General features: G+C 36.0%; 1 protein-coding gene across 1 annotated transcript in view; it reads left to right on the top strand.

The window, feature by feature from the left end:
• The window catches only part of DNAH12 (dynein axonemal heavy chain 12), a gene marked incomplete at its 5' end in the record, with an annotated part of 110800 nt that overhangs the window by 66902 nt on the left and 29386 nt on the right, over positions 1-14512 (top strand). Inside the window, 9 exons of the mRNA XM_081316993.1 lie at positions 1448-1689; positions 4584-4731; positions 5262-5407; positions 6173-6387; positions 8038-8230; positions 8857-9049; positions 11306-11478; positions 11913-12053; positions 13284-13442. Coding sequence (XP_081173119.1) covers positions 1448-1689; positions 4584-4731; positions 5262-5407; positions 6173-6387; positions 8038-8230; positions 8857-9049; positions 11306-11478; positions 11913-12053; positions 13284-13442 — 1610 coding nt within the window. The remainder of the gene's footprint in view (positions 1-1447; positions 1690-4583; positions 4732-5261; positions 5408-6172; positions 6388-8037; positions 8231-8856; positions 9050-11305; positions 11479-11912; positions 12054-13283; positions 13443-14512) is intronic.

Genomic DNA, 14512 nt, shown 5'->3' with positions numbered 1-14512 from the left:
AATCATAATTATTATAGAACCAATCGGGTTTCAGGCCCGGACACAGCACGGAGACGGCATTGGTCGCGCTGGTGAATGATCTCTGGAGGGCAAGGGACAGGGGTTGCTCCTCTGTCCTGGTCCTATTAGATCTCTCAGCGGCTTTCGATACCATCGACCATGGTATCCTGCTGCGGCGTCTCAGGAGGTTGGGAGTGGGAGGCACCGTTTTACGGTGGTTCTCCTCCTACCTCCAGGGCCGCTCGCAGTCGGTGTTGACGGGAGGGCAGAGATCCGCCCCGAGGCCTCTCATTTGTGGAGTCCCTCAGGGGTCGGTTCTCTCGCCTCTCCTGTTCAACATCTATATGAAGCCACTGGGCGAGATCATTCGTGGCTTCGGGGTGGGGTATCATCAGTACGCTGATGATACCCAACTTTTTCTTTCCACCCCGAACCAACCCAGCGATGCCCTCTCTGTGATGTCCCGGTGCCTGGAGGCGGTTCAGGTCTGGATGGGGAGAAACAGGCTTCGTCTCAATCCCGCCAAGACTGAGTGGCTGTGCATATCGGCATCTCGGGTTAACCAAGTTATTCCACCTCTAACGATGGGGGGTGAGGTGTTACCCCCCGTTGATAGGGCTTGCAACTTGGGCGTCCTCCTGGACTCACGGCTCAATTTTGAAGATCACATAGAAGCTGTGACCAGGGGGGCTTTTGCACAGGTTCGCCTGGTGCGCCAGTTGCGTCCCTATCTGGACCGAGACGCCCTACGCACAGTTACTCATGCGCTTGTGACCTCCCGTTTGGACTACTTTAACGCTCTCTACATGGGGCTGCCCTTGAAGACCACTCGGAGGCTTCAACTGGTGCAGAATGCGGCCGCGCGAGTTGTAATGGGGGTCTCCCGATACTCCCATGTAACACCTCTACTCCGCGAGCTGCATTGGCTTCCGGTTGCCCTCCGGGTGAAATTCAAGGTGCTGGTTATCACCTATAAAGCCCTACATGGCCTGGGTCCGGGGTATTTGAGGGAACACCTGCTGCCGTCATCAAACGCCCTTCGCCCAGTGCGCTCCCACAGGGAGGGTCTGCTCAGGGTCCCGCCGGTAAGAGATTGCCGGCGGGTGACACCCAGGGATAGGGCCTTCTCAGTGGGGGCGCCTGCCCTCTGGAACCAGCTGCCGGTGGAGCTGAGGACTGCTCCCGACCTCCGATCATTCCGCCGGGGCCTGAAGACCTGGCTCTTCGAGCTCTCGGGCCCAGACTGAGGAGAAATTTTAATTTGGGGTTCTTTTTAATCGACTACAGGGTCAATTTAATATTTTTTAATTTGGTTCTTAATTTTTGTATTTTGGATTTTTAATTCCCTGTAAACCGCCCTGAGTCCTCAGGGAATAGGGCGGTATATAAATATAACTAAATAAATAAATAAATAAATAGAATATAATAATCTAAATTTATTAAATAGGTGGTTGCTCCAAAGAAAGCCCGCTTAGCAGAAGCCCAGCAGTCATTAGCACAGACTATGGCATTATTAAATCAGAAGAGAGCTGAACTTAAAGCTGTTGAAGATCGTTTGGAAGCATTGCAAGAAACCTTCATTGAGAAAACTGAAGAAAAAGCTCGCTTAGAATTCCAAGTGGATCTGTGCGCTAAAAAGCTAGAAAGAGCAGAAAAGCTGATTGGAGGACTTGGCGGAGAAAAATCAAGGTCAGAGAAAATACTTTGTTCTCATTTTAGCAAAACCATTATAAAGAAGAGAATACATACTTTTCAGCGATACTTAAGTGTAATCAACATTGAAAGAATTTGCATACTATTTACTAGTTTTTAAAACTTTTTTACAACCTGAAAAAAATGATAAAATTACAAGTTATTGATAAATTGTTTGTTTTAAATTGATTTTGTGCTGCTATGTGGGGCTATTTTCATGTTTTATGATATCTACATAATAAAAGGTTTATTTTGAGCTCTAGTTGTTTTATTGTTTGTATATTCTAGACAGACTCTCAGTGGTTAACATATAAAATCTATAAAATAATAACAATCCTTCTGCAAAGGAAATAGAACATGTCCTTTTCCTTTTTTTTGTAATATATTTTATTGATTTTTTAAAAACATAAATCACTGGTGAACAGTGTGTTACAATCACTAACAATTGATTTCTACAATCCATAATCCACATAATAGTTTTAGTTGATTTCCTCTTTTCCCAAAATATCCTTTTTTGCAAACATTGAGTTAATACAATTCTTATTGTTTTGATAGATAATAATTAAATATATATTTTTCCCAATAGTCCTAAAAATAATAATCGCATCAATATAATATTTATTTTCTATCCAATCATTCTGGTTGCCTTATCATAGATCCTGTTACAGTCTTTATTTTAATTTGTTTCTCCCACCAAATTCTAGATATTCTTACTGATTAAGATTTTCTCAAAAATTAATTACATTTAAGAATTTAACTTTATTTTTCCATATGAACCATCTCACACTTTTACATTTCCTAAGGAATAGATAAAACAGTAGAAAAAAAGAAAGAAAAGCAAGAGTAAAGAAGCATAAAAAATAACATACTTCTTAAAATATACATATCCCTCCTGAGCTAATATGTATTTATTTCCTAAATTTCTTATTCTTTTAAACCATAATTAAAAATATGTTTAATCTTTAAACATTCCATTTAATACATCTAGTCATCTAGTCCTTTAACTCTTATTCAAAACACTTTTTACCCATTATAATTTTCTTAAATTCAATCACATTTAAATATCTAAAATATTTCCTTTATCTAAGTCATTTCAACTTTTTTATATTACTCATATCAAGAAAGAGAACAAAAAAAGGAAAACAGCATACTATATTATATTTAGAGAATTCATCCCTCTTAGAGTGACATATATATTCCAAAACTTTTCTATTTCTTTAACCATATTCAAACAAATGTTTCTTTTTTAAGTATTCTCTCTGGTAAGTCCCATCATCTATTTTCTTAGTTTCCATTTTAGTCTTTTTCTTTTGCCCAGTGTCTTTCTTATTTTGCTGAATCAGAAAGTTTTTCCATATGTTCATAAATGTTGCTGTGGATATAAAAAGTAAATCTGGATAAGTGTTTTTGTACGGGACTTCTGCCTTTCCATGTTTGTTGGAAAATCTTTTTCTTTTTCTTTCTCTCCGATTCTCTTATCATTTCCTTTCTCTCCAATGTTCCTGATATCTCTACAGTCCATTTTATCCAATCTGTTTTCTTGTCCTCAGATTTATTTTGTAGTCTTAAGGGATAAGTTATTTTTTCCAATTCTTGTGAATTTTTCCCCCACTAGGATTAAATCACGTTTCCTTGTTTTGTTAAGTTCCATCTTTAAGTCTCTATTCTCAATTCTATATCCATTTATCTGTTTTATCTGCTCCTTCTCTGTTGTTTTCTGGGAATTTTTGTTGTCGTAGAATTAATTTGGAAATAGATTGATTTATATTTTCAAAGTTGTTTTGGATTTCTTCGTGGTTTAAAGTCATTGTTGTTTGAATTACTTGCAGTATATCTCTCCTCCTGTGAAGTATTTGTTTTCTTGATATGTTCTTTCTACATGTCTCTGATCCATGATAGCCAAGAATTTGAGTTTTCCTCTTCCTTTTTTTCTCTGCAAATAGCTTTAGAATCCCAATTAGATAGATATTTGTAATCTAAATAGTTCAAAAAAGATTTTTTTCTGAAATTTATAATTCTCTTTGTCTACAGCCCAGATTGTCTTTTTTGTCACAGCTGTTCTTTGTTGTTAAAGCTTTGAAGGTCACAGACACAGATTAGCTTTTTCCAGATTTTGCAAAGTCTTATATTAAAGTCACAGCTGTCATAGTCTTCATCTGCCACTAGGTGTCAGCAACTATTTGTTTTTCAATTTCCAAAATGAACAATTATCTTTAAAATGAGAATCTTAACCATTCAAACAATTTTAGATTTATTCAGATTTAAGTTTTAAGTTTCAGGTTTTATATTTGTTTCACTTCCATATATTTTGATCCTCCATAAAAAGATTAATTCGCCAGTTCCTTTAGTATAAGGGTAGGGCAGAAATCCCCCTCCTTCCCTTCCCTATTTTACTTCTTGGGGATCTTTTCCAGGAAATTAAATGTAAAATAGCAAAAGCAGATCAAATTCCTCACCCAGTTTCAAGCACACTGTTGTGCTGGTTAGTGCTTTTGGACTTTGGTTGCTAGTAGCTTGGGCTGGTTGATGCAATACGGCCAGCCTTTCTCCTGTCAGGTTAGAAGGCTTTCCCCAAGTCAAACAGAATGGCTGCCGCCGTTCTAGAATCGCTGGAGCAACCTTCTTTCTTCATCACCTCTCTGGGGCAACCTAGACCCATTTAGCGTCCCCTGGCAGGGCAAAATTATCCGCAAGGGTGCAGAGAATCTGCAAGCCCGTGACCGGTCACTACCGTGCAAAACCAGAAGTCTCCAACATGTCCTTTTCCTGATAGCTCTTTCTCAGACACATAATTATTTTTAACAACTCTGATATAACAGGAAATAAAAATAAACCCTAGTAAACTATCCAATATGTCACTTTGGTTAATCTGCTTATCTTTTCTCCCTTAGATGGTCTCATGCTGCAGATGATCTTCAGAATACTTACGATAATTTGACAGGAGATGTTCTGGTATCAGCAGGAGTGATAGCTTACCTTGGTGCTTTTACTGCTGGATTTCGACAAGAATGTACTAAAGAGTGGAGCAAACTCTGTCAGGTAGTATTAGTCTACTGCTCTATTTCTAGAATACACATAGACTTCTTCTAACAATGACTCTGTCAAAATAGATCATATATATCTTGTTATTAGAATGATGGAAAATTTTTTAACATGCATTATGATTTTTAATACTATACATCATAATGGCGACAATAGTTAAATCCAGTGGTGGGATTCAGATATGTGAACAACCGGTTCTCTGTGTGAATGCCGGCTCTGGAAGTCCATTCTGGGCCTGGGCAACAAAAAATTAGCCACCGGTTCTGCTGAAGTGGTGCAAACTGTCTGAATCCCACCACTGGTTAAATCTGTATTTAAAATAGTATAGAAGAGTCTAAAAGTGAAATGCTTTTCTAAATCTTGCTTTAAGTATAGGAACTTTTCCTGGTATTGCCTATTAACCTTTCCTATGTAATTTCTCTTGACTCTTAAAAATGAGATTAAATTCAACATGACCTATTTTAATACTATATGTACACATGTTTAATAATAATGAATATCAATGCAAACTTCGTCTGTGCCTACAGGTAAAAAATATTCCTTGTTCTGAAAGCTTCTCTCTAAGCAAGACCCTTGGTGATGCAATAAAAATTAGAGCCTGGAATATTGCAGGTCTTCCAACAGATCAGTTTTCCATAGATAATGGTGTGATTGTTGACAATTCTAGACGTTGGTAAGTAACTAGCATTATTTAAAATTAGGTTATTGAAGCATTCATATTGATAGTTTTAAAGCTCTGGTTATGTTTTTTTCTGTTTTCTATATGTATTGTTGCATCTTAATTATTTTATGCCCACCAAATTGTCCTTAAGACAATTGAGGAAGGTAAAGATATATAGATAGTTAGATGCAAATACATACTTATCTATATAAAATTTTAAGTAGTACTTCAGGATAGGGAACAGTCTGATTTTTTTTCTTTGCTATAAAAAGATAAATGAGAGCTAGTTTGGTGTTGTGGTTAAGTCACTAGCTGGAAATCAGGAGACTAGTTCTAGTCTTCTCTTAGGCATGAAGCCACTTGGTAACTTTGGATCAGTCATTCACTCTGAATTACAGAGACTCATTCAAGCAGTTGCCAGGAGTCAAGACTGACTTGAAGGCATATTTACCTATCCAAAACAATAGCTGCCTGAGGTAATAAATTTGCAGTACTGAGTACATTTTTAACTATAATGAAATCATACTATACTATTTAATATTATTTAAGTATATATAACAGCTAAAGTATAATCCTTGATTATTGATTCAGTGATATCAGGATCCATTATTTTGTGAAATTCATTGATGGTTGTTGGCACCTTTCTATCGATTTTCAAACTCATCTCCTAGGACAAATGTTTATTAATAAACTTTTTTTTAAAAATAGTAGTAAAACGATTTTTGAGTTTTTAAACTGAAATCATTAAAATTATTAATATTTTGTGCTATTTTGTAGGCCATTAATGATTGATCCCCAAGGTCAAGCAAATAAATGGATAAAACATTCTGAGAAAGAGAACAGACTGAGTGTCATAAAATTTACTGACTCAGACTACATGAGAACTCTAGAAAACTGCATTCAGTTTGGAACTCCTCTTCTGCTTGAAAATGTCGGAGAAGAGATAGATCCTTCCTTGGAACCTTTGCTGCTTAGGCAAACTTTTAAACAAGGTACTAGAAATAATAAAAGCTATTAAAATTCAAAGGAAATGTTTACTGTTTTTAAATACCGTAGTCCATTACACTGTTTAATGTGTTTCTTTTTATTCCTCAAATATTGCTGCCTAGTAACAGATGAAGGTAATGCAGTTTTTTTAGTACTGTTATTTTTATTTTATAACCAAATTTGCATGCATTGCAGATTTAAATCCAAGAACCTTAATCTGCTGTTATTTAGTAAGAGCCATGTTGCATGTAAAAAAATTGATTAATAATTTCTTGTCTGTTTTTGCTTTCCAACATTCAGGCAAAGGGAGTTGGAAAATAAGAGCAGATAATCTGTTTCCTTGTAAGGACGATAGAATGTCCATTATAAGTAGGACTTTGATAGGTGCATTTATTTGGGCTTCTATAGAACTCTTCTCTTCCATTCAGCTTTTATTGTTTGTTCAATTTGTTTAGTTTTTGTATCAGGTTACAGAAAAGTCTATGCTAAAAAGATATGAAATTATGGGCTAAGCATAGATTAGTAAGTATATAATCTGTTGCTTCCAAAGAGGCAGAAGAGCAGAGTCATTTCAATCAGAATAGTTCAGGATGCTTTTTCTCTCCTGTATGTAGGCATAAACTTTCAGAGAAATTGTATGCATGCTAGCTAGAGATGAAACTATTGGGTTTCTATACTAGGCTTCAACATTATTCAAAAGGCAGTAAAGTGAGTTTTAATAATGTGTGAATAAAAAAGAAAGAAATTGGAGTTAAAATAACATTAACAGATATCTCTGATAACTCTAATTCCTAGCTTTAATGGTCCCCAACATTTACCCTCTGAAATTTGAACACATGGGGATTGCATGTGTTGCAATGTGTTGCAATATCTTCAATGCAGATATTCCCATGATATGAATAGAAGGCAATTAAATCCAGGAAGGGACCAATAGTGTTAGCAAGACAAATCTAAATAAGTACAAAGGTTTATTTTATTTGGATGGAGGTAAGAGAAGACAAAGATGTGCCAGGGATTAATTGAATGGAAGAGGGAGTGTCATGAGTGTTAGGCATATGATGATAGCTAACAATGAGGTACAAGATTATCACAGAAGCAGGTGATGACTTACTTGACGAAAATGCAAGAGTAAGTGTTGCAAATAATAAACCTAATGTAGAGGTTTCCAAATTTTTCTGATTCACAGGGCTTCTAGCAGTTTCCACACAATGCACTGTGATGCGCTAGGACCCAGTTTGGGATTTTCAGGCCTAAGAAATAAAATCAAAGGGGACAAGAAAAAAAAACACAACATGAATTTCTTATTAACTTTCAGTTTGTAACATTTTGCTGACTTGAGCAAGCACAGATCTATCTACATTTGGGGTCTTCATGGATGTCTCTATTTAGCAACCTTGGGACTTCAATTCTATTCTTTTATTTTCTTTTTTTTATTTTAAAATGCTATTTTAAGACTAGTTGTGCAGGAGAGAAATGGAACCAGTGTTACATGAATCCAAGGGTATCCCAAACTATCATTGAACATGATATCTGAATAGTTATAGTCTCTTTAACTATCATATGTGTAATTTATTTTACATTATTAAACTGCTAAACATGCTGCCAGTTAAAGGCTGTTGCTGTAGAAAACAAATACTTTTTTTCTTTAACACTAGGGGGCATGGATTGCATTCGACTTGGTGAAACAGTAATTGAATATTCTTTTGATTTCAAATTTTATATTACCACCAAATTAAGGAATCCACATTACTTACCTGAATTAGCAACAAAGGTTTCTTTGCTAAATTTCATGATTACTCCAGAAGGACTAGAAGATCAACTTTTAGGCATTGTTGTTGCCAAGGAAAGGTAAGTGTTTGAGCTTTCCTCAGGAAATTTAATTCATAAATAAAATTCCATTTCATTCTAATTCAGGAAAGAATTGTTGAACATGCATGCATACATATAAGTATATACATGAACATATGCACATGCATGGGTAATTAATAGGTACAGACTTTTCAGAGAGACCAAATTTAATTTTTTTAATTAAAAAAATAAGGGAAGTGGGTATTAACATAAGCTGAAGTGTGCATTCTTCTTGTACAATAATAAGTATGAGGTAGTAGAAGAAATCTTTGTCAATGTTCTGTATTTGGAATACTAAGGTGATTGGAAGCAGCAGACTGCAATGTATTGAAGCTGTGATAATATGTCCCTTGCAATTGCCTGTATGCCAGTATGGAGCCTGCCCTAACTTTGATAGCTTGATTGAACTAAATGGCATATGAAAGTACATGCACGAGTCTACTAATAATTTTACAGAATCATTTAATCCAATAATGAAGATCAAAAGAGAATATTTTACATTGTATAATTTTTTAAAAAAAATATATTTAAACATAATTGTGGCCAACAAACCTGACATAAAAAAACACAAAAGAATCTGAAAAACAAAACAACCCACTAACAAAAAAGGGTATTTGTCATTTTAGGCCAGAATTAGAGGAAGAACGAAATGCTCTTATCCTTCAGTCAGCTGCCAATAAGAAACAACTAAAAGATATAGAAAATAAAATTTTAGAAACACTGCAGTCTTCTGAAGGTAATATTTTAGAAGATGAAAGTGCAATTACTATCTTGGACTCGGCAAAATTAATGTCTAATGAAATTACAAAGAAGCAGCAGGTAAGCAACTTCAGATTTCACAATATTTATTTATTTATTTATTTTGACTTCTATACCGCCCTATTCCCATAGGACTCAGGGCGGTTTACAGGGCAATTAAAACCATACAATACAAAAGTTAAAATAAATTTAAAACAAGTAATTAAATTTAAGCCCAAAAATTAAAACTTTAAAACCCAATTAAAAACCCCTCAGTCTAGGCCAGACACCTCAAAGAGCCAAGTTTTAAGGTCCCGGCGGAACAAATGGAGGTCGGGGGCAGTCCTAAGTTCCAAAGGAAGTTGGTTCCAAAGGGCAGGCGCACCCACAGAGAAGGCCCTCTCTCTGGGAGTCACCTGCCGGCAGTCCTTCACCGGCGGTACCCTAAGAAGGCCCTCCCTGCAGGAACGCACAGGACAATGGGGAGTTGATGCTGGCAGCAGGTGTTCCCTCAAATAATCCGGACCCAAGCCATTTAGGGCTTTATAGGTCATCACCAGCACCTTGAATCTCACCCGGAGGGTAACTGGAAGCCATAATAGCTATAAATAATGATTAATGTGTTGATCCCAAAGCCAAACATACCCCTAGAGGTGCACAGCAATGCTGTAATAACAGTAGCATTCTGTGTGCGATTAAGCTAGCCAGTCATCTAAAATTATGGCATTTTTTTTAAAAAAAATGCACTTTGATCACTTGCACCAGCTGGCCAATTTATATTTTGTTTATCTTAATCTGCTCTATTTCTCTGTCCTTTCCCATAGGGTTATAATATATGGGCTGCAAAATCAGATGATCAGTAAATATTCCCAAGACTTTCTATAGTTCAGATATGATAATTAGCCTCTTGCTATCTCATGGCGGACAATAAGTCTGTATAGTAGCCAGGAACACTGCTCTGGTGGGAAGAAAGTGGGAAGGGTCAAAGAAATGATGACAACAGAAGCAAACTTTCAAGCCTGTTTTCTTTTTCTTGTTGGCCAAACTGTGTGTGTCTGTCTGTGTGTTAGTGTCTGTGTGCGCATGTGTGCTCACTCTCACACGTGCATAGGAGATATGGAGGTGTGCAACAGAATAATTTGTGTCTACAGAAAATAAATGTGTGTGATGAGGAGAGTGCTGTCTTTTCTTTTGTTATTTTTGCTCTCACATTGGGTCACTGGGTCCCTTGTTTAGGGTATTTCAGTTATCACTCCATCTGCAATAATTAGGGAAGTATTTTGTGGCACACTGATTATTATTTGAAATTATATATGCTGGTAATTTTTCCCATGGAGATCCAGTTTGGTGTAGTGGTTAAGGCACCAGGCTAAAAACTGTGAGATCATGAGTTCTAGTTCTGCCGTGGGCTCAACTGCGTGACTCCAGTCAGGGTCTCTTAACCTTAGTCAGGACGCAAAGCCAAACCACTTCTGAAAAATCTTGCCAAGAAAAATGCAGTGACTAGTCCAGGCAGTCTTTAAGAATCAGATATGTAAGGGGGAAAATCATCAATGCTTGGAATCAAGCATAAGGGACTTATAAAGCTCAACACACAAGAAATGTCAGCCTTTAAAAACCTCAGAATTTTAATATGCATCAAAAGTTTCCCTCCAACATGTCTCTTCTCTATCCCTACTTATTGAACTGGACTCTATCCTTACTGCTAATATGAACATTTCAACTAATAGGGTGTTTGTGGAAAATTGTATTGGAATTGTCATTCCAAAAATTTGCAATGTGCTGTCACATTATTAACTTGGATAACGGAAGGAAAGAAAAGATGGAAGGATGAAAAAACATTTTGTTTTGAATCTCCTGTCTCTGCTATGCTTTCCCAATTACAAGCACCTACTAAAAGGAAGTGTTTTTAGGAGTCAGGGAAGCTGCTTTTCTGAAAAGCAATGCTTTTCTGAAAAGAATATCTAAGTGGTTGTCCACCTCTGTTTAAATAGTTTTCCTCTTTGGTTGAACTGCTTTTTATCTTTGAACTATCTCTTTGGCTTTTAACCTTAAGCTTCAAAAGATACTGATGTAATCAGATTTACAAGTATGCTAGCATAAAATAGTCTAAAACGTGTGTAATATACTGGAAAGATCTCAGCTTTCTCTGACTTCTGACTCTTTGTGGGTATTCATGTTTTATACAAACACACAAATCTAATTATAGGACTTGCCTCCAGCTAATAAATAGGGCGCTGGTGATTGTGATGGTATAATGTAAGAAACACTGGTAAGAAAAGGCTTTGTTCGATGCTTAGATTTTATGTCAATAACTATGAAATGTATTTTCTTTAGATTGCAGAAAAAACTGAAATTAAAATAGCACAGTCTCGAGAAGGCTACAGACCCATTGCAAAGCATTCGTCTGTATTGTTTTTTAGTATTGCTGATCTGGCTAATATAGACCCAATGTACCAATATTCTCTCAGTTGGTTTGTAAACCTTTATATCAACTCTATTCATGACAGGTAAGCAGTAATTGCGTTCGAGTATTTAATTTTTCAGAATATACCTGTTTTAAACCTATTTATAGTTTTAAGTACATTTTTTTCTGAAAATGGTAGTTTTTCTCTTTGTATGCAAACATTTATAATCTGTAAACCACCAGATTTGCTTTATAGGGGATGTGCTGGTCCAGCACAGGGGAAATGGGCAGTATAAAAAATTAATTAAAAACTATTTCAAGTTGTAGATAAATATTTAATAGCCCCAGAAGTTCTTAAGAACTCAAGAATTTTTTTCTCCCTCTTTTTTGTTTTTCTTTTATTTTGTAATTACATAAGGCTACTCAGGTGCACATATTGTCAATATTGCAATATGTTCCATTTAAATCAATATATGAATATGTATCTTTTATTTATTGGGTATGCACTTTCTAAATATGTTTTTCTATTTTTAATAGCAACAAGTCTAAAATTTTGGAAAAAAGGCTACGATATCTAAATGACCATTTCACATACAACTTGTATTGCAATGTTTGTCGCTCCCTGTTTGAGAAGGATAAGTTGCTGTTTTCATTTTTACTCTGCTGTAATCTTCTGATGTAAGAGGCTCTAGAATTTTTTAATATAAAGAGAATATTGATTATTTATCTCATAGCATCTTAAATATTAGGAAACGTATTTCTAGTAGTAGCATGTTTGTTACTTGCAAATCAAAGAAGGTGTTAAAATGGCTCTGCATAACAGAACAAATTGAATTGGGATTCAATTGAGATGGGGTTTAGTAATTCAGTCCCATTAAATATTTTATGAAATATATCATTTATCCAAATATTTACTGTTTGTTCTAATTTCTTCTACCTTCTGTAGGTCTTCTTGAAGACCTTTTGCTTCTCCTCCAAGAAGCTTCTTCAGTTCTAATTAACTGGTGGGAAAGGAAGGATTTATACTCTTTTCAGTTATCCAGTCTTTAACACTTTGACAGTCATTGAAGCCACCTGGAAATTAATGATACAAGTAGTCCTCAACTTACAATCACAATTGAGCCCAAAATTTCTGTTGCTAAGCGAAACATTGTTAAGTGAATTTACCCCATTTTATGACCTTTGGCTACCCAATTGACTTTGCTTGTCAGAAGTTGAAAAAAGGTGATCACATGACCTTGGGACACTGTGACCTTCATAAATATGAACCAGCTGCCAAGCATCCAAATTTTGATCATGTGACCATGGGGATAGATGCTGCAACAGTTATAAGTTTGAAAAACAGTTATAAGTCATTTTTTTCAGTGCTGTTGTAATTTTGATTGGTCATAATTTTTTTTAATCCCATTTATATCCCGCCCTTCTCCGAAGACTCAGGGCAGCTTACACTCTAAGCACAAATCAATGTGCTTAGCAATAGCCTTCATTCTATGTATATGCCTGCTTATTAGGGCTTTCGCCCCCCCCCCCCAAGCGGCATTATTACAAAGTCAGCTTATTGCCCCCAACAATCTGGGTCCTCATTTTACCTACCTTGGAAGGATGGAAGGCTGAGTCAACCTTGAGCCTGGTGGGACTCGAACCTGCACTAATTGCAGGCAGCTGGTGTTACTTAAGGAGGCATTAGCGCACTGCTCCACCAAGGCTCTTGGTGAATGGTTGTAAGTTGAGGACTACCTATAGTGAAGTATAAACAATTATGGGTAGTGAATTCTGGATAGTCAGTAATTTCTAGTTAATATATACATAGATATATACAAAAAGTTTGTTTTAAAGTCTCAGTTGCATTTTAAGCTAAAATAATAGTGTGTTTCTTAAATTGTACTTGGTTGTTGTTTTTTAAAACAGGGCTAGGAAAGAAATTGAATATCAGGAGTTTATGTTTTTATTAACTGGAGGGGTTGGTCTCAAGAGCAAATTCAAGAACCCTGATCCATCTTGGTTACAAGATAAAAGTTGGGACGAAATATGTCGTGCAAGTGATATGTCTGCTTTTAAAGGATTACGGTACAATAGCAACTCTTTTATAATTGTTTTTGGGGGAGGGATAAGCATTTTTTAATGTAAAAGTTATGGTATGTTTTGTGCAAATCAACATGCAAAGAGTGTAGCTTTGCTTTGTATCTCACCCAGATTCGACTCTGAGATTTCAATAAAACAATTGTTATTCACTGTCTTTGCTGAAAAAAATGTAAAATGGATTCACAAAATGTCAGTTTTGCCAGAAACCACTTGAGGACTTCTCTTTCATCTATTATATCCTTTTTTACTTTTTAATTCTCTCATCTGCCTCTCTCCAATTTCTCAAAGCTTTCTGCCTCTTCTTTTCTAGACAGTGTACAGTTTACTCTTTACTTCCATCCTCCCAATGCAGCAATGTGGTATTTCTTCACAAAAAAGGTGGGCAATCTGTGGCCTTGCATGCCATATTGTTGTAGAAAGAAGAGACTCACACAAGCTCTTCAGGAAAGGAAAGGTTTATTGCGCAGGTTCAGAAGGCTTAAACAAAGCAAAAGGTCTGAACCCCGAAGGGCTCAGGAACAGACATATTTATACACCTCTAATTCCTAGTTATACATTGTTATACATTGTTCCTTATATGGTTACATCCTGTACATTCTTATCAGAAGACAGTTTGCATAAGACAGTTGCAGGGGAATACGTGCAGCTACGCTTACAGGATTATGGCTATCCCAATCAACAATTACCTTAAGGACAAAACTATGTTTGCTTAAACAAGGACTTTAGTACATTCCTCTTTAACATGAAGGCTTCAAATCCATTTCAGGAGCTCCTGAAATATAACTAACTTACATATGATACAGATTGTTATTATTAAATAACAGTTTTAAATAACAGTTTTTATAAATAATTGGTCCACTCAGCAGAAATTGAAAAACAGAATATAATAACCCCTCTCCAATGCCAATGACACTATTCTACCAGGAAAAAACCCAATAAGAAAATAAAGTACTAATGGAAGAACCCAATCATTTTGGAAGCATGGTGGCAAAGAGATTTTAAATTATACTATTCTCAAAATAAACTTAGAAGATATTATGCCATTACTTGCCAAA

Source organism: Vipera berus (assembly GCF_964194415.1).
Source record: "Vipera berus genome assembly, chromosome: 2".
Taxonomy (NCBI): Eukaryota; Metazoa; Chordata; class Lepidosauria; order Squamata; family Viperidae; genus Vipera; species Vipera berus.
The sequence above is the reverse complement of the archived record's forward strand: the minus strand, read 5'-3'. Positions and strand labels throughout refer to the sequence as shown.